We start from the raw sequence: 26,333 nt of genomic DNA, 5'->3' as shown, positions 1-26,333 counted from the left end.
TTTCCAATCTCCCACTTTATTCCAAACATTCACTAGCGTTAAACAAATATCATCGTCTATTTCTTTTGCACATAAATGTATCGGACTGCTATGGGGTTAACACTCCTGGATTTCCCTTAAGGGCTGAATGATAGTGTTGTCCCTGTTGAAGGTGGGGGTGCATGTCTCTGGGAAGATTAACAGATGACTATGGAATATCACCTCCCTCTGTCCTCTAGGTCAGAAGACACGGGAATAGAAACCCAAAGACTGCTTCAGTACAAAAGATAAATTTACTAAAGGTACACAGTTTACACAACATCTAGGTCAAAAGACTTCAGTAAAGGGCTGCTTGAGAATGGAGGAGTGGGTGGTGGCAGAGGTCTTCAGTTTTACTCCTACACATATTGAAAACATGTTTCAAGTGGTAAAGGTAAATGACTGACCAGACTAACAAGATGAGGGATTTATTTTAGACTTGTACAGCGGCTCACAAGCAAATGGCTGGTTAATCGTTTTCTCTCCATGAGAATCCTTTTACATTCCTACCGCAGTGGGGAAGACACGAAGACGTTATACAGTCCTGATTACGTACATGCGTGGGAAGTAGGAATAAGTTGTCTGAATACCTTTGCAGATATCACAATCAGGGAGAATAACACAACCACTGAAAATATTAAGATACACCGTAGCTGTGCCATGGCAAGAGTGTGGCCATTATATTTAGTAATCCGGAGGACTTCACATAAAGACAGAACGCCAGCGAACAAAAAAAAATTGCTTGTCCCAATCGCACCCGTTAAGACAAGCATATACAGTACAAGCTGGTCATGAAACACAAGGAAGCGGATGAAAGGTTTACATTTAATTTACGGGACAATCAAAGATCTCCTGATTCTTAAAAACTAAAAATAAAACATGGGAAAATAAACAGGAGTTGAGCATTTTAGTATTATTTTTGCATTTATTCACCCTAAATAATTTACTGAATACAGATAAATTGGTTTACTCACTCAACGCCAGATTCGCCACCTGTTCTCAGTATAACAGAACAAAATGAAACATTGCATTGTATATGTGCAATTCTTCCCCCATAAGCAGCTCATTTCAATGTAGCCCAATTCACCATCCACAGCATGGTGTATTACCATCAATCTACAGCAGTTAACTCCAAAAAGCTGAAAAACTCTCACGGAAATCCCTTTCCAGGCCAGTACACTTTCTTTCCCAGATCTCCTGAGTGAGAAGTGTAAGAAAGCAACACACATACAGCAACACATATACGAAACGGGTTTTTACGATTTTGTATCCGATAATCAGATCTGTAATGGCCGTATTCATGTCCCATTTTTGACCCACGTGCTTTTACCCTTTTTGGACCCTGACGCCTGTGACAAGTTTGCTTGTTCAGAACTCCTTTATTGATACAACTTCTGACCAAGACAATTAAGATACAGAAAAAAATATTTCTACCATTATCCACAAGGAGCACTGGATTAATGCACCTTTATTTAGTTTAATTTAGTCTGCCGCGGCAGCACATTTCAAAGAGTAAATAAAGGAGATTTGGAAATAAAATCTAACACAAATGGCCTGTAAAATGCACAATACATTCCTAAGCATGGTAATATAGTACAGTACATGTGTGCTCCACTGTGCCTGTGTTTCAGCGTGCGTGTGTGTGTGTGTGTCTGCGTGTGTGCCTGTGTTTCAGCCTGCGTGTGCATGCGCGTGTGCGTCTGCATGTGTGCCTGCGCGCGTGTGTGTGTGTGCGTCCGTACCTGTGGGGATGTTTATAACCACTGTTATCGTAAAAGCTTTTTCCTGGTGATGATTTTATCGCTATACGGAAGTATATATTTTTATAAATATATATTTTTCCTTTTTCTTCAACATAGATGCTAGGAAATCATTACTGACAATTGGATTCCAATGCAAATGGATGGCACCCATACGAAATACAAAGTGTTCAGGGTCACGTTAACGAAGCGAAACGTGGAGGTGTTCAGTCGACTGAACACACTGCAACGGGCGTCAGTTACAGCAAAAAAACTAAAACAAAAACATGCCCCAGAAGTACTACCCCAAAAGCTTCACTTATGTACACAAGTTAAATAATGGCAAAGTAAAGCACTGGTAGCTGTTCAGTGAGCAAGGTCTGGTGCCCTGAAGCAGAGTCGAGATCAACATCAAAGCAAATACAGGGGAAAGCGAAGCCTGACACTTGTTTTCGAATGGAAGTGTTTGTAACCTCCCAAATTTGTCATTAATATATTGTATAATTTTTGCATATAAACAAAACTTATATATATATTTATCAAATTCCATATAGATAATAATGAGAAGCATCCGTTTCTGAGGACTAGACACAGTGGGAGGCACATGGTCTCCCAGTACGAGAATCATTCAAAAGAAAAAAAAAAAGAAAAATACGGCCTAATCCATAAATCGATTCATAAACGTACACAATCCCGTCATGCCCTTTTAAAACCATGTCAAATCCTCAGATGATTCACAGCGCCCCCTGGAGGTGGACATGTATCGCGCGGGTAGGCAGCAGGGAAACGGGTGGGGGGTGAATGAGGTTTGTGAACGAGCTTCACGTGAGGGGGTTGGCCGCTTGCCCGAAGAAGAAAAAGTTTCGATTGTCCCGCCGAGGCCTGTTGTGGAGCCAGGCCCGGTGTTTAGACAGGAGGCCCTTCATTCCGGTTCCTTCTCTCCCTCGCCCTGCCCGGTTCCCCCGCTCTCCAGGCCTAACCGAACGCGGCAGGCGCAAAGAACAGTGGGGGTGTCACGCTGGGAGCGGCTCACGGAGTCTTCCTTCGCCTCTGGCTTCCTCTCCGCGGTCAGAGCATCTGCCACTCCAGGGCGAACATGACGCTGACCACCTCCAGGCTCCGGGCGATCTCCTCCAGGACGCAGTGCTGCTGCCACAGTTGGTGCAGCTTGCGGTAACGCTCCGGAGAGAGGTGCAGAGGGTTCCCCCGCCTGCAACGCATAGCAGCCTCGTCGTCAAAAAAAACAGCCAGACGCAATCCGTCTACGTCACATTACAGTACTTTTATCCAAAGCCACTGATTGATTAGACTGTTCCAGGAGGGGGATTGTCCCCTGCTTAATGTGCGGTTAAGGGCCTTGCTCACGGGCCCAACAACTGTGGAGATCTTAACACCGGGTCTTAAAACTACCAACCTTCCAGGTGCCAGTCATGTAACTTAGCCACTAGGCTGCATGCTACCTGGCCTACCAACAGGACGTTCAGAGGTCTCAGCAGGCGGTCCAACTGGTGCCGCAGAACGGGCTGCTTCAGCCGACAACCCTTACCCGAGCTGAGGGTCTGTTTCGCCATAGTCGTCCAGGTAGGGGGCGGGGTACGTGCTCCCTCTGGTCCTACTGGCCATCAGAACCACCTCACACTCCCGAATCCTGCCAGGGGGAGGGGGGAAGGGGTAAGTAGAACGCCGCAGAGACCGCAAAGGAGGGATGACATCATGAAGACGTCATACCATCATTCAGATACACGAGTGCCCCCTCCCGCCGTGTACCTGAGGAACATTCCCACTCCGGCCCCACAGGTGGCAGCGTGGGCGGTGCAGGCCCCTACTTCCTCCCCGTCCAGCTTCTCGTGGCAGCAGGGGCTCTGGGAGCACAGCATGGCCCCGCAGAACAAGCACAGGGTCGGGTGCTTCCTGTCCTCGTCCGACGACTTGGGGCACCTGAGCAGGAGGACAGGACAATGGCTCGACACCCGGACCACACCCCAACACGAGCGTCAGGAGAGGGCCAGGGCACTAGCCACACATGCTGAGGTTCACTTTGCAGTGCACGCACAATGCTTGCTGACTTTGGTGACGAGGAAGGGAAGGTGTGTTTGGGAGTAGGAGCGGGGGTACTATCCTACGGAATGTTGTGTCTTTGGTGACTCAATACATTTTAAAATCTTTTCACCAATTCACTTGAGTTCTGATTTTTTTTTTAAACCCTATTTTTTCAAAATTATGCCAAATCACAATAAAAATACAATAAATGCCCGTAGTTCATCATTTACATTTACATTTTTGTCATTTGGCAGACGCTTTTAATCCAAAGCAACTTACAAGTGCATAGGTTCTACCACAAGTCAAAGCATCACATCCATAACTAGGAAAATACACATGGAATGCTGTTCTAAACATATAGTCGTCATTATAAGTGCAAGTCCAATTTTTTTTTGTTGGTTTTTTTTTTGGGTTAGACAAGGATAGGGATATCAGAAAGATATGATTTTTCCATTCTAATCAAAATGTTTTTTTGCCACACAGGCTAATAATATAAAAAACCCAGAGGAGCCATTTCGATTTTCATTCACTCATGTCGAGCTAGCTAGAGTGTGACATCTTGTTTTCAAAATTTTATTCAAATTAAGCGCTCTCTGAATCTGGCAATGCTGCCAACGACTGTGAAAATATTCTGATTAATAGACAACACAAATGTCAGACACTGAAGAATGATTGGCTGAAAGTAATAATTTTGTTTTGGTTCAAGTCTGGGTCATCGCCTGTTGCAACCTTAAAAATAAAAAAAAAGTAATAAAAAACGAAAAACCTTAAAACACCCGCTGTCTGTATTTTGTTGGTTCTACTTACTGAAAGTGACAGGCCTGATTGAGCAGAGCACTGTAGTCCTCTGGAAGATCTATTAACCGGTTTTGTTTCCTTGGATACCTGAGAAACAGAAGTGCTGGTTCATTGCTGCAATCAACACATTTGGCAGCAGGGGACATCAACTCACTGAGTCCGGGCTTACATAATCAATGGAATCTCTCCTTTCAGTGCTTTGGAAATTGCTGGGTTCCCACACCACCTGAAAAAATAAACACACACACACACAGTTAACAGCACTGGTGTACTTTGAACGGTAAATCTCAAAAATAGCAATAATGGAGCGTAAACATTTTAAAACACTTCACTAATGAAATCAGTCAATAACTGTATCGACTTGAGAATGGCACTGAGTGAGTTACCTCTGCAATAAAGGGGAAACAGTCTCCTTGTGTTCTTGGAAGAGCTGGAACAAGTTGGAGGGCAATGCCAGATAACTGCAGAGTGCCTCTAACTGAACATCAGCGGACACTGCCAGGTGGGTAGAGAATAGCATCACTCACTCAAATTAATGAATGTATGTATGTAACCACATTAGACAAACTTGAACAACACAAGGCACTTTACCGTAGCCTATCGATCAACATGAGCCAGCCTTGATTACAGTGCTTCTACAGCACTAAGAAACATCACTAATGGCATCAAAGTAATGACAGTGATCGATAAGCGCCAAATCCACTTAACTGGGGTTATATCTAAACATGACTTCATCTGATTATCTCCCACTGACGGCATATAATGCATTGTAGTTTGAATACCAAAGGGGCAGTCACCTGCAGTACTGGAGAGGTCCTCTGGGGGCGGCACTCCTAAAAGGCAATTGAAGAAGAGCGCGGCACAGCGCAGGAAGGAGACCACGCCTCTTCTCACTTTGTCTACCACAAAGCAGCCAGGCACATCCGCCTTCAGCCTGTTCAGAGGGAACATCGCTCACAACATGTTCCAATGCACAGCCTCAGCCCAGTGCTGCCTCCTGGTGGAGAGGAGAAGGCACTACACTCCAGAGTCCAGTGTAAGTCCACATCCAAACTCAGCCGAACATAAAGCAAGCCACTCCATAACCACCATCAGATGGGCTCAGAGCTGACCAACGTGTACAAAATCTCAAACAGGTTTCAAGTCTACAGTTTTCCATGCAGCATAAAGAAGTATTATCTTATGCTAGATTAATACATTGGAAATAACACCGTATTCCATTGAAAATATCATAGATGCTGGAATATTGAACCAAAGACCCACAATTGCATTATCGTTAGTAAATATAAGAGAACTCAAAAATAGATTCATTTTTTTATGGGCTCACGTTTCCAATTTTCCTCATCCTTCCTTCAGGCAGTCTTGGTATTAAAATGAATAATGCAGAACTTCATTTGCGGTTAAATTTAACCGGTGCTACCATCCGATTGGTTGTCACAATTTGACCTCGCAAAGCATGGGTCATCTGAGCTCCTGCCGTCGTAACCTGTGAGGAACTCGGATAATGTCCGCCCGCCTTTGGACGACTGTTAGCGTAGAAGTGTGCTGTACTCACCCTTCAGTGTACTGGGAAACGATCCTGTACAGCTCAGCGGCAGATTTCTCCTGCTCTCCCTCATCTCCTCCCATCACCCCTGTCGTGTCTGATGACACAAAGAGGGAGAACCACGGTGAAAATCGTTAAGAAAGTCAATAGCAATTACCCTAAACTAAACTATTAGCCAAGCTGCCTGTCAGAAGGTGTCATCCTGCACTTTGCTTTCACTACAGAATATTAAGTTTTTATTTACTCTACTGAAGTGTTTCCCAACCCTGTTCCTGGAGATCTACCGTCCAGTAGGTTTCCGCTCCAACCATAACAAAGCACACCTCATTTGACACCTGGAAATCTGTCTATTAGTAGAATCGAGTGCCAAATTAGGGTTGACATGAAAACCTACAGAGAGGTAGACCCCCTAGGAACAGGGTTGGGCAGCCCTGGCCTACTGGGTTGGAATTTCCCCTGGTGTAGACCCTTTGGTGTGGACTGAGGGACTCACCCTGACAGGAGAGCAGGATCTGCAGCACGTGCACCATGGTGACCAGCTGGAGCAGGTGGAGGTGGTTGTAGGCCGAGCTGATGGCGGAGGGCTGCAGGTCTACCGCCTCCTCCTGGTAGAGTGCTGGAATCGCCAGAACCAGCCCCACCTGCCAGGGCCAGGGAGGGAACACTCAGTGCGTGCACTTTACAGTAACCTCTTGAAGTGGAAGATACTAAATACTGTGACTAGAATGTTCTAAACTGAACATTCAAATGGTGAAGCAAAGATCAGTACTGGCAATTGATAGCAATGAACTTCCAGAAAATTTACTTTTCAAAAAACCCTATTCTTCAATAGACTAAACACAGGACAGACTCTGTGCTATGGGGTACACCAGTACAAAGAAACTATGTCATTGGTTATCAAAATCCATCTGAATGTACTGAATGCAGTGTGGATGCTCTGGTTATAGTGACGGCTATAGTTCTTGGTGTGGACGGGCCTTAAACCTAGAAATGAGGCGCTGACCTACCAGGAGGTGGAAGCAGTCCACTTCCAGGATAGAGGGAGTTCCTTCCACACCCTTGACGGGTAGCAGAGCTGGGGAAAGAACAGTTCAGTACACGATCAGTACTGCAGAGTGACACAAACATACTCCACTCTGGGCTACACAGGGATTCACATTCTCACAAGCCAACACAGGAGTCAAAGTATTCAACACCCACAGATAACCACAGAGCCAGGCTGTCCAGAGGGGCACACGTGTCATTCCTTCCCCAGCGGAGACGCACGTACCTGCCAGCATCCCGATGAAGTGCTTCTGGATGACTGCCTGAGGGCACTTCAGTCTCTGTGCGGCAGAGAACTGGACCACTGCCCTCAGGCCGGCATGCTGAAAAAGAATAGAGAAACACAGAATATTAAGATCACTTCACCGGTATCACTGAAAAAGTGTTGCCCGGACATAATAAGAATTAGAAGAAATATTTTCTTAAAAATATAAAAAAATCTGACCTGTCTGTATTGTAAGGATCCGAATAGAGCCTTCTCCTCTTCCTGCAGCATGTTATCTGTTGGGAGGATGAATTAATCAACAACAGCAGTGCAGCATAACCAGCTTGTGCAGTGCACAGTCATCATCCCATTCCGCAGACCCTTAGACAGGTTAATAAAACAGGCATGATACACTGGGGATAAGACAGCTGTGATAGCAGCCTACTCAGACAGAGAACAGCTGTCCACCAATCATGATGCATGTTGGTAACAACCAATAGAACTTCACTGATGGCGACTGGCACATACTTCCTGGCAGTTCCTATACACAGCGATCCAAAAAGTATACTTAGGAAGTAGCCACCAACCACTGTATTCTATTGGTTATCAACAAGATCCATGATAGGTGGACATCTGCCAAGAAGGTAATGTCATAACTAGGTCATAATTGCACTTCTGTGTAATCATTTTAGTATTCAAGGTATTCTAGCTGTCAACCTTGGTATGCTACTTGGAAAGTTATTTTATTCTTCAAGGGTTCAGGTTTTATCTGTGTGATCATGCTAGGACTTGGAACTGTAGTTTCCTCTAGGGTCTTTAACTGGTCTCTGGTTCTGATTTGCACTTTATTGAACGTTGCTCTGGATAAGAGCATATGCTAAATGACTAATGTAATGTAAGGTCCTATTCCCAATATTATTATTCTTTATGTGGACTAGTACCAGCTGTAGAGCTCAACAGTAAGCAAGGCAGGGCCCTCACCAATGGCCTGAATGGTGAAGGCACAGGTGTTCCAGGACATGATAGGCACCCGCGGGTCCAGCTCGTTGGGCGCCATCTTGAGGCCCACGCGGTGTACTGTGGTGGCACACACCACCAGCATCTCCGTGATGCTGTCTGAATACTTGGTGCTGGGGGAAGAGTGAAGAAAGGTGAGACTCAGGCCTGCCTGTAGAGCAGTAACTCAAACCTCAGCCTGAGGGGACGGCCGGACTCACGGGGCCTGGACGCCGAAGCTCAGGATGGACCTGAAGTCTGCCTGGCCTTCCCCGAAGAGCTGGGCCTCCGCGTCTTTGCCCTCTGTCATAGAGGGAAACAAGCACTCAATCCTCTACCCAGTATGAATCCTCTACCCATTATGGAGCTGTATGAAAGCTGGCGAAATTTGTCTTGGACAGTCATTAATACCGTGCACCCTGTACACAACACAACAGTCTACACAGCAAATTCGCATACATATACTAACATACATACATACATACATACATACATAAACACGCATATAAATATAGTAGAATAAAAATGTATTAATGTATTCATAAAGTAATGAGATTTACCGTTGGACTGATACCTAGCACTCTTAAAATGATTTGTGTCTAATACATTATATTGATCACACTAAATTAAAGTGCTACATGTCAGAGTTTCACAATAAGAAGAGTGTTAGCTCGGATTCTTACCGTTCCCCTGGGAGAGGGACTGAAGCCCACTGACCCGGGCCTGGATGATCTGGATCCAGCGAGGGAGGGTGAGGAACTGGCCCACCAGCTCTGCACTCTCACTATGGGAGACAGGCATGCAGAGACTGGAGGTCAACACTGAATTTAGCCTAGCATTCCTACCGTCTGCTCCTCTCAATCAGAAGGGCATAAAGTGGGCAAAGAATCATAAAGAGTCTCCATCTAACACGCTGTGTATCTATGTCACCGTTTATACATCGGCATAAAAAATGAATTCCCTCTGACTTTGCTTAAATTCATTTTGAGGGATGCTGCAGTTGGTAATGGCACAGGAAGAGGAAGTGACCTACTAGCTGAGGGCGAGCGGCACCAGGGGGATGAGAGGAACCACGGTGTTGCAGAGGGACTTGCAGAGGGGACACATGTACTCGCCGTTCTCCAGATCGATGATCAGGTCCGCGTGGAGCCGGTTCCGCGTGGTGTTCTGCACCGCTTCGAAATACCTGACCGCACGCAAACACACACACACACGCAAACACACACGTGTGCATGCAAACACACACACACAGAGACACACACACACACACACACACACACAGAGCACAACATCTATGAGGCAGTGACTGTACAAAACCATAGGCAAATCGAAAGACATTGGAGGAAAAATATGATCCAGACTGACTAAGAACAAAAAAATTTGAACAGGTTGTACTGGCGTTCATTTGCATCTGCAACACGGAGTGATAATGATTTCTGGGAAATTATCATTGGTGACCATATTTATTATAATTACTCAGACCTAGCTTTTCAGATATGGCCTCTTTTAATGCCATCACATTGACAGAACAACTGCGTATTGCTGTTAAGGGATGGTGGCAGTGACTCACTTCTGCCAGCAGGTGGCGTGCATGACATGGCCACAGCTGCCTGTGTGGGTCCCCACGGCCAAGTCTGGGTGCATGAAGAGGGGGTCGTAGGTTTCTGTCATGCAGAAAGAAATGAAGAAAGCGTTTCAGGCTAAAGCTCGACATCCTCCATAGTGCACGGATACAGTAGCCCCCTGTAGTTCAGGCTCCGTCTGCCCGCGATCTCAGAGTAGCACAGCCTCTGACCTACTGTGCGACTGACCTGTGTTAGGCAGGGTCTTGCCCCGGCACTGCGTCAGCACGGCGGACCTCTGAACGCACGCGGTCAGGACCATGGCGGGGGCCTTGCCCTGTACCTCCTGCTCCTCCTGGCACAGGATGCAGGTCAGCAGCTCCCTCTCAGGCACCGTTACACCGCGCTGGGGCCCCACCGCCACCCGCGACTCGCCCAGCTCCATGGCAAAGCTGGGAAGATGCCGCATCACTTACACACAAACAACAAGCTGATATACAGAAGCACAAGTACAGTAACCCTCTGAGGAGGCAAGTCACCAGGACCTCACACTTATGTTCGTCTTGAGACGAATGGATGCAATGGAATGACTCTCCATGCAGTTCACACATAATGTAGCATAACACCATGATTCCAACATCTCTACAGCATCAATAACAAGGTAAATATCCCCTTCTGAACTTCCATGCCTCTCAATCTCAGTGAAAGAGAGTTCCTCTTGGGTCTCGCAGCTCCACATAAAATCAATGATTCTCAGAGGACCACACACTGGAGTGGGAGGAAATGGTCTTTGGTGAGTACTCACTTGTAAGTGGATGTGAACGATCCCTCCTCACAGTTTATTGGAGAGTTCCCTTAGGCCCACCCACCACGGTGGACGTGATTAGCTCCGATCATCGCCCCTCACCTCACAGTGGAGACCGAGGGCTCCCCCTGGCCCCCAGTCTCTGGCATGTTCTCGTAGAGCATCTTGTGGGTCTCGATGAAGTTCTTCTGCATGGCCGACATCTGGGCCATGATCTTCTGACGGTGGAGCTTGGCTGCCTCTGCTTTTCGCTTCCGCTCAGCTTTCTCCTTGTCATGGACACTCTGCGCAAAAGGAACATGGCTCTTTCATTCCAGGACAATCGATTGCCCGGAAAAGAAACAAGACATTCACATATGGAAATGGAAGGGATGTCCCTCACTGTTCATTCTCTGTCCAAAGGACACTAAAGAGGGGGGGCAGCCTGTAGTGTAGTGGCTAAGGTACAAGACAGGGACCCGCAAGGTCGGTGGTTCCATCCCCGATGTAGCCACGATAACATTCGCACAGCTGTTGGGCCATTCAGCAAGCACCCCTAACCCCACATTGCTCCAGGGGGATTGTCTCCTACTTAGTCTAATCAATTGTAAGTCGCTTTGGATAAATGCAACAGCCAAATAACATGTAATGAAACTAAAGTTTGAAACACAGAACAGCCTTATAAGGTCCAGTCAGAAGAAGCCAAAGAGTAAAAACAGGGTGAATTTCCATGTTCATGAGGGATGCCCACTTTCTCTGCCCCTTCTCCACTCATCATTCACTTTCTTGCCCTGGTTACTTCAGCACATCTGTGAGTTAGGCCCTTTCAGTTACCTCCTCTGGCCTGGTATGGTCCATACTCATGGAGGTGTGGGGGGTGGACTTCTCCCGGAGGCACTTTACAGTTTCAAAAACCTAAAGATCAGAAAAAGGAGCAATCAACAAGGGCAACATCTTAGGGTGGATGACCGCTTCAACTGTGGCCAAAACTCTCCTAAGCTCTACTGAAGACCCCAACCTGCAGAGTCCACTTGATCATGTCCTTCTGGGCCTCCAGGGCGGCGAGCGACTTCAGCTTGGACAGGATATGGAAAAGGGACTTGCCATGCTCTGAGCCGATCCCTTGGGAAACCCCAAACACAAACACACGTCAGACAGAGAAAACACTACCAAAACCACAACCTACAAAAAGCTGGCATAGCACGCTGGTTTAGTGCATCTTGGAATGCAGTAACAATGCAAAACAGTCAACTGCTACTCCTTCCAGCTCGACAGTTGCGGAGTAAACGCCCAGCAAGGCGTAGCTATCGCACACAGCAGGCAAATTCCTCAGTAAGGTGAGTAGGCAATGGGTGAAGGCTGTAACGCTCTTTATCAAGCCAAAGACTTTCCCAAGGGTTAAATGCAAACCAGTGTGGTCTTGATTCACACTGACAAGTGTTATGCAGGACAGAAAACAAACAGATATGACATGGAATTGAGCTGGAGGACAAAAATAAGCCAGTATTGTGTGGAAGAATCTCATTCAGCAGTGCCTCAGACATGCTGATGTGCACACCCACACTGTTCAGGGCTGCAGACTCACTCTTGGCCTTGAGGCTGAAGTCAAAGGCCACCTCCTCCTCCCGGCTGGCTTCCAGCTGGGCCTTTTCCTCCAGAAGGCCTTGGCCAATCAGGTGCAGGGCCTGGAGTACACATGCATGCACAAAAGGCACGCAGAAGACAAACAAACACGCAACCACAGAGACAGACAGATACACACACGCACATACACACAGACACGCACACCCGGTGAGCATAGCGCCGACCACAGTCGAGAGGGGTAACGCCGTCGGCTACCTATCACATTTCTCTAAACTCCCTTCCTGGTTCTTTCTCCCTTCAGCCAGAAATGCTGCTTAGATCTTTTGTTTTCGTCTTCCCTGTTCGGTGACTACGTGTCTTTAACAAGGCTGTGAATGTCTGGACAGCTTCCACATACCACAGGGCGAACGTCAGCTTGTGCAGAATTTAGAACCAGAAGTGCACCCTGCTGTTTCTGGCACACAAAAAAAAAGTACATCTAGGGAAAAGCAAGCCTCCCTTTATGATCTATGCAAGAGCTGCACCCTGGGCTTGGAGCGATGAATCAGAAACTAGAGATAGTCAAGAGTAGGCACAGGGGATTCAGCAAGCGAGAGAGAGAATACAAGTACAGTAACAAAAGAGAGGGAAATGGTAAGAGGAGGGAGAACGAGAGAAAACAGAGAGGGGGCCCATGAGGGGGAGAGAGGAGAGAGAGAGGCCGCACCCTGTGGATCATGGCCTCAGTCCACTGCGTGACCCGGTCCTCCAGGGCTTTCAGCAGAACCCTCCGCAGAATCTGCACCAGGATGTCACTGTTGAGCAGGCGCACGATGTTGGAGAACGCCGGGGAGAACGCAGGCGGAACCGGGGGCGGCAGAGCTGGGAGGGAGAGAAAAGGAGCCTTCAGACAGAGCCAGGCCTCCTCAGACAGCAGAGCGGGAGATGCAGCATGAGCTGGCACTCTTCTGAACGGAGTGGGCAAGTCGAGGGCAGACGGCTTCATTTGTTTGCAAAAATTCGGAGCCGAACTGAGTCACAGCCGAGAAGAAAGCGGTCACCTTTATCGCTACCCTCCTGATTCCGCCTCTTCTTCTGAGCATCTTCAGCCTGGAAATCAAACACATTCGGTTAAAAACCCAAAAACAGAGTACCGGTTAGTGTGAGTAACGGTTCTCTTCGGGACTTATAGAAAGAGAGAGAGATACCTTGCTGTGCTGGGATTTAGTATAGTGGTAAAAGAAGGGGTTGAATTCCTGAAGACACTCCTTCTTCACCTCGTACAAGCCATGGCCCGAGACTCCCGGCTTCCTAAGGTGACGAGAGCATATACGTCTCATAACTCAAACATCATTGACATCCTTATTTAAAAAGATGAAGGGAAAAGAGATGAGTATTCACACTTACTTAAAAGTGGAAACTTTAGGAATAACATTTTCAAGACCAGTTTCATGACTCTCCTGTTGAGACAAAGGTAACATCCTGTTTAACATCACAGCTGTCACATTAACAATACTTGGAGGGTATCAGAATAGGATTGATCTACTACTATAGAGACCTGGATACCAAATACATCATTGTCTTGGATTCAAATTCCTTTGAAATACTTGTAAAAAGTGCACACCCATCAATGGAGCACAGAAAAGTATTTGAATCTGAAACGGTTACGTATTTGACCCAGGTCTGCTACCAGTACAGTTCTGGTTTTAAAAGCAGTGTGAATCTCACGTTCTCCGGTAGGCCCTTGACCAAGCTGCTGTGGGCCATGGGCTCGATGCATAGCAGGTGGATCACCTCCCTCATGGTCACGTCCTCCTTGGTCACCTGACTGATGCCCGGAACATACCTCTCACCTGTGAACCAGGAGACCAAGACTCAATACACTCTGTTGCCATGACATCCATGAGGGGGTGAGAAACGATACAGCAGAGGCAAGATAGCTACGTCATTAAAGAAATATTTCCCTTTGGTCTAACAAGTAGAATGGGAATTGGGAGCCTGACAAACCAGGAAGAAGTGCAATGCTGTTAACCGTCAGCAGCTGATGTTGCTAGTATTTACGCTATGCAAACACAATGGGGTAGGCCCCACAAAATTACCTTTCAAGTTAGTGTTCTGGAACTCCATTGCTTTCAATTACCAGGAGTATTTTGTTCCATCAGCATGAGAATGTTAAGAGCATTATAATGGGCATTGAGACTATTGATAGTCAGGACTTATGACTAAAAGCAGCACACTCACCTATGACCATGATCAGAAGATGAAGCATCTCCTCAGTCAGCCTGTTCCACTGTTTCAAGAGCTCCTGCGCATAAGAAACAGAACCACATTCAGGCCCGCAATCCAAAATATGGATCCTTCAGGTTTCATTTTGGCAAATGAAATGCTTCGTACCTGATCTTTACTAGAGCAGCTCCCGTTAAAAACATCAAACAGCTCAAATCGTTGCAAGACAAGCATCAGAAAGTCGTTGGGGTCCATCTTCGAAGCTGCGATCTGTAAGCACAGCAGTTGTTAGGCATTTTGAACCGGAAGTTTTATCAATCACACCAAAAGTCAGCCACATGCATCGCTGGTCATGGTTTGCGTGTACCTGAAGCATGATGATGTCCTTATCAAACATCTCATCTCTGCATTTCACATCCTGGTAATAGTACATCTGGAACAAGAGGAGATTCATTATTGGGAGCAGTGCAAATTACATGCTGGAATTAAGTGTTAGTAAATATGTGCAGTCGTGTTGTTTTTGTCACCCCCCTCAGACCCCGCTCCTACCTGGCTGACGAGCGACAGTCCGTTCCGACGCCACATTTCGGCGGAGACCTGAGCGGCCAGCACGATGCAGCGCAGGGGGAGCTCCGCGAAATACGCAAAGTCACACGATTTCTGAAAAACAACACAGGACAACGGCCCTAAGCACTACTGCTGGAAGAACAGTCATCAGCACAAAGTATTCAAAATAACATTGGCTGCCCAACATAGGCTTACTGAGCTGCATCAAACGAGCTGACTGGCACAACCCAACATGGGTTAATTAAGCAGGTACCACACACAGGCTGAATGGGATTGCTCCAAACACAGATATAGGTAACATAAACAGACTGATTCTGCACCAAACACAGCCTGCTTATTGAAAAAAGAAAAAAAACGATGCTGAAAGGAAAAGAACGATTATCAAAAGCGGTTCATTAGAGGCGATGGGTACCCACCTGGTCTACGTATTCATGGAGACGTTTCACCGCCCCGGTCCTGCACAAGTGGACGTAAAGACCTGGGAAACACAAAGTATTAGGAGTATTAGGGGCAAAACGTAAAGACAGGCAGACTGCACACTGGTGAATCAATCCCAAAAGTGTGTCCGTTAAGTGTAAAAAGTGTAAAGTGTAAAGTGTAAAAAGTATATTTTGGCAGACATGCAGACGGCCTGGGCCCTCACCAGCGAGCAGCCTGGAGATGGGCAGGTGGACGCTGACAGGCTCCTGGGACACTTTGTAGGGCCGGGAGTGCAGGATGTGTTTGCACATGTAGGAGTCGACTGGCTCGCTGGTGAAGGGCTGGCTATTGCAGCGCATCAGTGCGGCGTGGCACTCTCTGAAGGCCAGCAACAGCACCTCCTCCTGAGAGAGAGAGAGCGTTAGAACATGCCACACGTGTGTCTCAGACGCACATGTGACCGCAGGGCGGGGTTACAGGGCTCGAGGCGACCCCCAGGATGCACTCACGTCAGCCGCGCACCAGTCCTGGAACATGGAGTAGATGTGCCGCAGCTGGATCTGGATGGAGAAACCCGCCTCCCATTCTGGCTCCACCTCGATGTGCTGGCCAAACTGCCGCTTCACTTCCTCCATGCCCTGAGAGACGGCAAACAAGCAGGTTCAGTTTAAAATTTCACTTCATTTTGTATGGCGCTTTTTTTTACAGATAAGTCACAAAAATGCTTTACAGAGTAACAGAAGGGCAAACGCCAGGCCAAATAGCAAGCACATAAGGTAAAAAAATATATATATCCTCAATCCCCTCATTTATACCATGTGCATGCAGTGCTAATACTAGTGACCAATAGCATAGTTGCAATGCTAATGCTAGTTACCAATAGCGTGAATGCTGAGATACTGCTTACGACAAGCGTGTTGTTTGTAGCTGACAAGCGTGAGGAGAAAGTACCTGCATACAGGCCAGCATTCCCAGAAACGTGCGAAGGCCCTCCATGAACTGTGTCCGGAGCTCGTCGGTCCACACGGCGGGCTTGCTGATCAGAATATACCTGTGTAGATGGGAGACATGGCCTTCAGGGAGACAGCCCACATGAACAGAGCGTGATAAACCTACGCCAACCCTGACCCGTCCTTCACCTGAGGTCTTGGAAGACACTCTGGATCCTCGAGAGCTTGTCCGAGTTGTATCCCTGGAAGTGGAAGCGGTTGTGGGCGTCCAGGTGCTCGGACAGCATCTCCATCACGGTGTCCACGATCACCGTGATGACGTTCCCTTCCTCCATCAGCTGTCTGGCCTGAGCACAGGGGTGAGGTGGGAGGTTAAACACAGAGGGGCCAAGCAAACGACCTCTGGCAGAAAGGGCTCAGCATCTGGTGCACTCTCCAAAGTGTAAACAGAAGAAAAACATTTGCATATCCCAGTTTTGTAGGTGCTGGAGTTATTGGGGAGTTCAAATGTAAGAAAGGAAAACCCTGCAGACTACTCTTCAATGATCCCATTTATTTAACTATATACACAAAACATTTTGACCCTTAGGTCTTCATCAGGTCAGGTATACACCTGAAGACATTTGTCTTCACATGAAACATTGTATATATAGTTCCATAAACATTGAAGAGTAGTCTGTGGGGGGGGGGGGGTTTCCTTCCTTTAACATTATAAGTCTCCCCCACCTACAAAAAGACAGGCATGTGCGCTGGCGTTGTCTAGTTTGGCACTCACCAGAGTGGGCACGGTGAAGATCTGTACCGACAGGGCCGTGACAGAGATGTTCCTCTCATGGTCGTCGTTGATGAAGTCCTTCTGCAGCTGTTTGTAATGCTAAAAGGGGGCGCAGACAGACAGGCACATGCATTACTCTATCACTTAATGTCATGTCATAGTTTCAACATCCAGAATAATGTCACATTTTCCCCAATGTCAATCTGACTGACGAGATTGACCTGGCGAATAAAGCTTCCCGCTTTTTCTTTGTTGCCAAACTTACCTTGGTGAACTCGATGGCAAAAAGCCTTTTGTATTCCGTCTCCATCAACAGGCTGCAGACTATTAACTCGTGGACCACCTTCCGGGCTCCTGAGAGAGAAACACATGTGAGGTGGGACCCAAAAGGCTAGAGGATGTTACCACCTCCAGTGAGTGCGACCTTTGACATGCTGACCTTTGTAGAGCCGTGCGTCGTGCAGCATCAGGCGGCTGATGAGGCTGGGCTGGTCCGAGGCTGGGCTGGGCTCCAGAGCAACCTGGCAGAACACCTGCCTGAACCCCACTGTGGAGCACAGAGAACATCAACAGGCTGCTACCTCACACTGAGAAAAATGACTAGCTTAAGCGTTTTAATCTTGTAATGAGACTTAATATCTCATTTTTTTTCTTAAATTTAATTTGGAAATATGATAATAAAAATACTTAGTTTTAAGTTTGCCTTACCCCTTACTGGCAAATCTTGAAATGAGTAAAACGTTGGCAACCTTTTTGTTTTATTTAGCAAAAAAGTAACAGAAAAAAGATTTCAAGGCTAAATATAAGACTAAGATACCCGAGACCAGAGACTTTGTGTTTTTTCGCAGTGCGGACACTAAACGACAGAACTGCAGCCAACCTCTGCAGCAGCCCGTTAAAAATGCCCAAAGGCTCCACATAAATGGACGTTTAGGGAAGTATGGGTATAAACCTGAGTAGCCGATGACCTGCTGGAACCAGGCCCCCAGCCGCATGGCAAAGCTTTGGTGAGCCATGACAGCGGAGTGCAGGATCTCCACACGCAAAGGCTGCAGGGAGATGTGCTCTGAATTGGACTGTAAAAATACACACACAAAAACATTTAGAGCTGGGACGAATGGCATTCACACACAAACATGTACTATTGACTGTATTGCGAAGTGGTTGAATTGTGATAACTGCTTCCTTGTTGGGTTGCCAACACAGATGCTGGAAGCTGGGTGAACCACTGGGCATTTGGCCAGTAAGGGATGCTTTCGCTTTCTTTTACATTGGGTTATGGGTGGGGGAATAAAATTACATAATTAAAACCACGGGTACCGTTTCAACATGACTGGTTTCGCTGGTTAAACAGGGATTTTAGAATAGATTATGGACTAAATTATTTACTTAAAGACAAGCTCAAATCAAAATTCACTTTAGTCGATTCATCATAACCCTCTGAGCCAGTGTTAAACTATACATACCAAAAATGGCACTTACACACAAACATCTTCACAAACCCACATAAACAACAAAGCACTCTGCCCTGTCAACAGGGAACCACCAAAAACTGTTGGTCATGAAGCATCACAAAATAATACAGAACATGTTAACTTAGTTTTGACCGTGAAAGCCTTGGAATATGAGGGAGCCGCAAACAGATGGTTATAAACCCACACAAATCCCTCTCTTACCTGGATGAGAGACTTTGCTTGCTGACAGGACTGACGACTGCCTCTCTTAACAGCTCTGCGCCCCTGAAACGGAGACAAAGCAGACTGGTCATTCTAGAAGCTTAGAATGGCTTATTTTCAACTGAAATGTATTCAAACTTTTCTAAACTTGTAGGTGCTATGTTAAGTTATAGCGCACAGCGACGTCAGAGTTGAAAACGTGCAACATAAGCCGGGACTAACAGAGAAGTTTCCCTTACATTTCAATTAAACTCAAAAATGTTGGTTTTGTTTTCCACTAGAGTTTGGAGATTACCAATCACCAGAAATAAAAGGAAAATTGAGTTCAATCAATGTTGATTATACACTGTGGTCTGGAATGAAGGTTATTACTTTGAGATATTATGAAAAGACCCCGTTTGAGGTTCCTGCAGTCAGGGTGACGGGGAGACGCGCTCGCTGGCGTACCTCCTTGTCGATGAGGGTGGTGTGTGTCTGCGCCTCCTGTCGGTCACACTGCACCGAGCGCTGGAGCGTGTAGATCACATGGTCGTACGAGTGGTGCTCATCGTTGTAGAGCACGCAGTAATATGCGTCTTCCTTCACGCTGTGCAAACAACAACGGGCATCAGCACGGAATCAATCACCCTCAGTACCAGTGACCCAAGATTAACATTTCAGTCCTGATTTACTTGACCGTAAAAACGCCACTGTCAGCCAAGTCAATGCAGGCCCACTTGTACTATTGACTGTATTGCTAAGTGGTTGAATTGTGATAACTGCTTCCTTGTTGGGTTGCCAACACAGCTGCTGAAAGCTGGGCGAACCGCTGGGCATTTGGCCAGTAAGGGATGGGTTTCCATTCAGGAATGCTTTCGCTTTCTTTTACAATGTGTTATGAGTGGGGGAATAAATTGATGACATAATTAAAACCACAGGTACTTTCGGTTTCAACATGACTGGTTGGGCATTTGGCCAGTAAGGGATGGGTTTCCCTTCAGGAATGCTTTCGCATTCTTTTCGCGTGTATGTTGATCAATATCCTTTGCACACAGCAGCACACATCCTCATTTGAGTGTCTTGCTCAGGGACATTTCAACACCGAGGGCGGGATCAAACCGGCAACCCTCCTGCCAGCGCAAATGTCGCCCATGACGTCAGTCAAATCAACTTCCTGCCCTTCCAAAATTCCCCCGAAAAAGAAATTCACCCATGTATACGTCATTTGGCAGAAGCTAGCACTGGTCTAACTTCCACTGAGTGCTCAGTCTGTCTTTGAGGTGCCGTATGAGGGACGTGGGGTACCTGGGCTGTAGCTCAGACGGCAGCTCGTAGCTCTCCTCCCACACCAGCAGGTCGGCCATGTAGCGCAGCAGTATCTGGAAAAGCTTCCGAGCGCGCTCCTGCAGGTCTGCCTCCAGGACGCAGTCCCCGTCCTGCAGTTAGGAAAGACCAGTCCGTTACGAGGATTCCCAAAGGACCTCGACGGCTTCTCCACAACCATCCCATTTATATTAGGACTCCACACAAAATGAATACGCCCCTGGAGCTGAACTTTTGGAATGACCAAAAGTTCTTATACATTATGGAATAACAAGCACTGCAATTTCCGGTATAATACCAGTAAGTTAATTCATTTGGTAGAAACCGAAGACCACAACCTCAAGAAAGTTAAAATAACCTTTGACCCCACTTCCTGTGAATTCAAGAGAAATGCCCCATTGCACTGCAAGCATGCCTCTGCGAGAACATGGTGAGGCCTACAGCAACAACAGGGCCGAAATATCAGTCTCATCATAGGCACAAGTTGTGAAACTTTTCAGTTACAGAACCAATTCAATAACATAACCTACATTATTTTAGTAAAATTATATTCCATGAAGTTATTTAACCTTGGCGTGTGGCTCGTTCTTAACTCCTTTGGCAAAAGTGTTCGCAAGCATATTCATCAACACCACCCACTATATCACACCACCATGTCAAGAGGTGGGACGGAATCTATCACACAACATTAAACAGCGATATTCCACGAAGGTTTTCATAATTAAACCAAAGAGCCCGTTTAATCTGAATGTGACACGGCTAGTTACGGTCGTGCTTAGTTCCAGACATAAAACACACACGGCACAGGCCGGCAGGGTTTAATTCAATAGAAGCACCTGCTGTTTACGGAAAGAGGCTGAAGGAAACGCGCTGAAGGCCAGGGTGTTTGCCGATCTTATCAGGACACCAAGTGAGACAACCGACTGAGCAAAAGGACTAACGCCTAAGCAAGGAAGTGCCACAATTGCAACACTACCCTCAGGTCAATGATTGTTGCTCAATATACAGCAGTATTACAATGTCGACACCTATCTAAGTAAGATGTTATCAACAAAAACATTTTCAAAAAAATGTATTAAACTATGCAACAGCTGATGAGGTGGGTAATATGGTAGAGGCTAACAAGGCCAAAACAGGTTTATCAGCATTGCAAGCAAAGTTTTTTTCTGGCACCGACCACAGCTGAATCTCTTTAACATTTACTTGTTCTTATCCTCTCCTTAACTGTCTCAATCTCTGACGTACAGTAAGCTTCCCGCAAGTCACTTTCCCAGGGAATTACTTGTTCCTGACATCAGAGCCAAGGACACAAGAGGTCACTGGCCAATATTTATCCAAGAGCCTCTGCTTCTGGGGTATTGTCAATATAAAAACAGGAAAGCTAGCCACCGCAACGCTCACTCCCACCCACCCACCCGACCCACGGGCTATGACGCCTACCGTCTCCATGGCTACTGCGGCCCCTGGGTCGTGCTTGGTGCAGCAGGGGCCCGTCTTCCAGGCCTCAAGGTCTCCGCAGTCACAGAAGCCCCCGCCACAAGAGGCGTGCATCTGGGGGGGGGAGGGTTTGGGGGTGGGGGAGGGAACAGATGTCACTACGGGTAAGCAAGAAGAACCACAGATCCAGAGCGGGACCCTGTAGTTGTGTCTGATGGTTGTCCAGTGCATTAATTCTTTATCCACTGTGAATATGCTTTCTCATTGATTTCCTATCTTCATCACATCGCTGAGTCCATTATTATCTAAATATAAATTGACCGAGTCTCATATGTGCCACCTAAAATGTGGAGCAGTGTTTTTGCTGTTGCATATAGGCATAGGAATAACAAAACCCTATCAAGTAACCTTAACAGATAACAATGGGCTTCGACCAGGAGGAAATGTCCAGAAGAAGGGAGCCCTACCTTGTAGCGATGGCCCTTGTGGACACTGTTTTGGAAGCAGTCCATACACAGCACACATGTGGGATCTATCGCACAGTCCCTGGAATACAACACAGAGTGAGGTCAGATTTAAATATTGGTCAAACACACCTCAATCAGACATACTTGGGCACCCCGAGAAGGCAATAGACAATGCGTTCAATAAACCATGACCGTAAACTTGAGACTTTGTGCAGTGACAGCAAATAAATTATGAATGACTGCCTTCGGACTGCTATGGAGACAGTCAAATACGTTCTATGAATGTGGGTGAAAGCATGACTGTTTATGGCTGGCAACGAACATAAAAAGTTATTGCAATTTGGCAACTACAGTAAAATTAGAACATGACATCATTATAGCTGAAGCCCTGAAGCCCTGCTCCCTGAATGGCATTCTCCATAAAACTGAACAAAATACAAAATACAGGTTGAACAGACACACTAAAAATCTGAAACTTTATCACAGGAGGCTAAACTCAAAACAGCACATTAAAAGGCAATTAAAATCCGGGTCTGTATTAGCCTGAAGGGAAAATAGTGGTTACTATTGAACGATCTTCAGTGGGGGCTGGTCTAAAGGAAGAAACAATACAGAGTCAAAGGATCTTTACATCAAGACTACAGACTACTACCAAACTACAGAATCAGCTTCCCTGGGCAGGCTAATTTTTGTCATAAATTATAAAGTGCAATTCCTAAAATTTCTCCAGTGAATTTTTGCAGTCGTCTTCTTTTGTAGTCTTCTTTCGAAGGTCACATATCAGACTTGCATTTCATGAACAATTCATTCACCACATTCCATTGAAATAAGGCCTTGTATATGAATCAGACCATTTAATTTCTAGAACATCAGACATAAGAACATCTCAATTCAGTGATGATGGCATGTACAAGTAAACAACAAATTGTTAACTGAGGCTGCATGACAGACTTCAAGAGACTGTGTACAATAGTAACAAGAAACAATGCTTTATACTTAGCGGGCTCAGCAACTTGTATAGTGGGCAAACTATTTACAGGTATACACTGTGTTCTATTCACTGAGATTCAGTCCATGGTGGTGTACGAATCCCCCAAATACACCAAACAGTGGATGTATTTGAGTGGCGAAGGGAATGCATGTAGTCTTAAGGCTGCTTTATACTTCATTGGGCTTATACATAAATTAAATGTATATGAATTCAGAAATTAAATTGATTTTAAATTAAACAGGCGATGTTCGAATGTTCCAGAACATTCTGCGCTTCCAGTCAAGTGAAAGTATAAACCAGGCTTTACTGTATAGACCAATAGTACTGTGGCTCTACACGGATCATTAGCGATCTTGGTGGATACGGGCATACCTCTGGCTTGTACAGACTACAATTATTCAATTGTGATGGCACTAGTGTATAGATGATTGACTATGTGGTGCAGATATCCTGAGTTCTATGTGTATGTCAGGACCTTAAAACAAGTATGTGTGCAGTGGCAATAGTGAAAAAGGATGCAGATTAAAGCAAATGTAATGTATAGTGCAAAATGGTCAATAATAGCAAAGTGCAAAGGTGCACTTTCAAGACTATTAAATGGATAGATGCGAGTGTTGACGTGTCTCCCTGAACCATACCACATTTCCCCATATATACCCATGGCTCAAAGAAAAAACAACAAATCTTGAAATAAAGACAATCACAAAAATGGTAGTAACCATCAATGATCCTGCAGTTCTCTGAGTGTCCAACAAACCTGCTTAACCTTTGTTGTAGAGCAGGTTGCTGACTCACAAGTAACTTACATATAACTTAGAAATGATATTCCAAGATCTTTATTGAGCATCCACAAAACCACACCACCAATGACACCAACCAGTTCCCCTTCACGTTGGCTTTCAAACAACACCAAACGTAATACTGTATATGGAAAAGCTATTGCATAATTCTATTTCACCATAGCGCATTCCACTGAGCTGGCAGAATGATGGGGGCAATAGCGTTATATTTGATGAGCACATCTTTATCAAACCTTGCTCGTCCTGTGGCAGAGTGGTTTTCTTTGAGGGATCTACAGAGGGAGGGTGGGAGCGCCTGACCTGCACGAGTATGTGGTCTCCCCTTCCTTGAAGACACGGCCACACAGTTGTGACGAGCCACTGCCCTGCTGTAACTTCTCCAGGGCAGCACGTGGGTCCTCGCCAAACAGGAACCACTCCAGAGGCTGCAACAGCCGGCTAACTGCCAGCTCCTCCTCCTGGGGCTGGGGCTCTGCCTTCAGGCAGTAAATTTGGGGCACCTGCACCACCAGGTACTGCAGGACATCTGGGCCACAGTCCACCAACTCCCGCCATTTCTGCATAGAGGGCAAGAATGAGATCGATTGTTCAACCTTGCACACGTCAAATAGAACTTTTTGACAAGCAGTTTGATCACATAGGAAATCAAAGCACCATTCTAACAATTTCAGCTGGATAGCAATAGTACCCTTTTTTACAAATTTCTAAATATTTATCAGATTCACACACGTTTGAATTAAATACATGTAAAAATAAGTTTACAAAATCAAAACGTTTTCCATACACCCCAAAAGTAGCTAAATCCGGTTATAATACACTGATACCATAACCGGAACGCAATGACCGCTACCTCAGCCTCAACCTAATGATAAATGGACACTAATTATGGCGTACGTGTGCTAGCTAGCTAGAAACCATCGCTAGCAATCCAGCTGCAGACATTCGCAAAAAGGTGTCATCCTGTAGTTGGCTGGCTATTGACAGAGAGGTCATGATTGAACATGGCATCAGAGCGGCCTGAGGCAAAAGTGTCATTATTGACATTAAACTTATTACAGCCATAGGGCAACATATTAAATATTGGGACATTGCTTGCAAGCTAATATTTGTGAGGGCTTGCAAGCTAAAAAAAAAATGCCGATCAAGCCACATAACACCCCGTTAATTTGTATAAATATAGCGTGCTACACTTTAGCCACCGAGCCTCAAGACTAAGATCATGAGAGCCATGTAACTAACCAAGGCAATTTCTTCTAGTAGCAAAATGTTAACGTTACAGCGTGTAATACATGTTAGCTACATACCGAGCCAACTAGATGTTGTTAATAGGCTGATTTTAAAACAAGCAGGTTTCCAAGGCAGCGAGATAAGCCAGCAAAAGTGTAGAGTAGAGTAGCTAACTCTGGCGAAATCTTTGTAAGTTAGCTAGCTAGCGTCCTAACAGAGCAATAGCTAGTAGCAACAGCGTAACCAGTGAGCTAGTCAGCTGACCACAAACTGCACCGTTAGTTGTTGACATTGGATATATAGGTACTTTGCAACTTTAGCTTAGACTAGTTAGTTAGTGATGTGACCAAGCCAGCACTAGTAACACTAGCTAGCTACCAGTTGGTTGGCTGGAAAGCTAGACATCGAAAGCCAGTTGCCATAAAATTCTGAATATGGGTTCTAACGTGAGGAAGGTTCAGCTAGCATGCTAAATTAAATGTAACGTTATTTCAGGTAATTCTGAATTGGTTGTCCAATTACAGCTAGCTGTTTATGTTAACTAAACAGAGAAGAGTGATTAGGCGTCAGCTAGCTAACCAAACTCAGAACCTGCAACAATCAAGTTAGCATATGTAGCTAGCAAGTTCATATGTAGCTAGCAAGCTGTGTTCTCGGAATTTGTTGAGTCAGGGCCGATAAGTGATATCCACATATATTGATCTAATCGAAAGCAATAATAAAATACACCAGCCTGCGATTTTACGTATCTAAAAATCAAAACCATGCATATGATTCGTTTCTTACCAAACTGAGCTCCAGTGCGTTCACTGTTTTTTCACCTTCCGCCATCTTCCATATGCCGTACACTGTTACCAGGGGAACTTGAGGATGTCTTGCAAAACGATGGTTTTGCGACTGTGAATTGCGAAAACACCACAGCGGAAAAAACGCCAAACTCCACCGAATTGCTTCGATGTTTTCCGTACTATTCCGGGCAGTTCCGAAGTAACAAGACAACAACCCCTTCCATTTCGGCCATCTCCGAAAAGTGTTTTTACGTGATAGATATCAAGCGCCGACCTTGAATCGGATTGAGATTTTTGAACGGAATCCGACCATGTACTGACGACAGTGGCAATGTGGAATAAAAAAAAAAATCGTTTTTATTTATGCAAATGACTGTGTACAACGTTGTATAATCGTGTCACATGAAAAGCG

The 26,333-nt window shown here is 45.9% G+C and overlaps 1 protein-coding gene across 1 annotated transcript; it reads right to left on the bottom strand.

Moving 5' to 3' along the window:
- On the bottom strand, positions 1-26,239 carry ubr1 (ubiquitin protein ligase E3 component n-recognin 1). Its single transcript, XM_061234093.1, has 47 exons — positions 25,920-26,239; positions 24,207-24,463; positions 22,116-22,194; positions 21,652-21,762; positions 20,194-20,324; positions 19,357-19,495; positions 18,910-18,972; positions 18,186-18,309; positions 17,673-17,780; positions 17,499-17,587; positions 17,234-17,332; positions 16,648-16,805; positions 16,460-16,559; positions 16,018-16,146; positions 15,732-15,912; positions 15,505-15,566; positions 15,071-15,181; positions 14,889-14,954; positions 14,690-14,791; positions 14,537-14,600; positions 14,024-14,148; positions 13,703-13,755; positions 13,504-13,606; positions 13,357-13,405; positions 13,023-13,177; positions 12,318-12,417; positions 11,751-11,854; positions 11,567-11,647; positions 10,856-11,037; positions 10,198-10,400; positions 9,957-10,050; positions 9,420-9,572; positions 9,070-9,170; positions 8,608-8,689; positions 8,372-8,520; positions 7,631-7,686; positions 7,412-7,508; positions 7,149-7,216; positions 6,635-6,782; positions 6,151-6,238; positions 5,393-5,529; positions 4,982-5,090; positions 4,765-4,821; positions 4,605-4,682; positions 3,525-3,695; positions 3,304-3,405; positions 1-2,967 (listed from the first exon to the last, which is right to left on the bottom strand). Exons 1-47 carry the CDS (start codon positions 25,962-25,964, stop codon positions 2,826-2,828), a joined length of 5,205 nt encoding a protein of 1,734 aa, XP_061090077.1. The 5' UTR covers positions 25,965-26,239; the 3' UTR covers positions 1-2,825.
- Between the last annotated feature and the right edge of the window lie 94 nt (positions 26,240-26,333).

Source organism: Conger conger, chromosome 1 (genome assembly GCF_963514075.1).
Source record: "Conger conger chromosome 1, fConCon1.1, whole genome shotgun sequence".
Lineage (NCBI taxonomy): Eukaryota > Metazoa > Chordata > Actinopteri > Anguilliformes > Congridae > Conger > Conger conger.
Note: the sequence above shows the minus strand (reverse complement) of the source record. Positions and strands in the feature narration are given on the sequence as shown.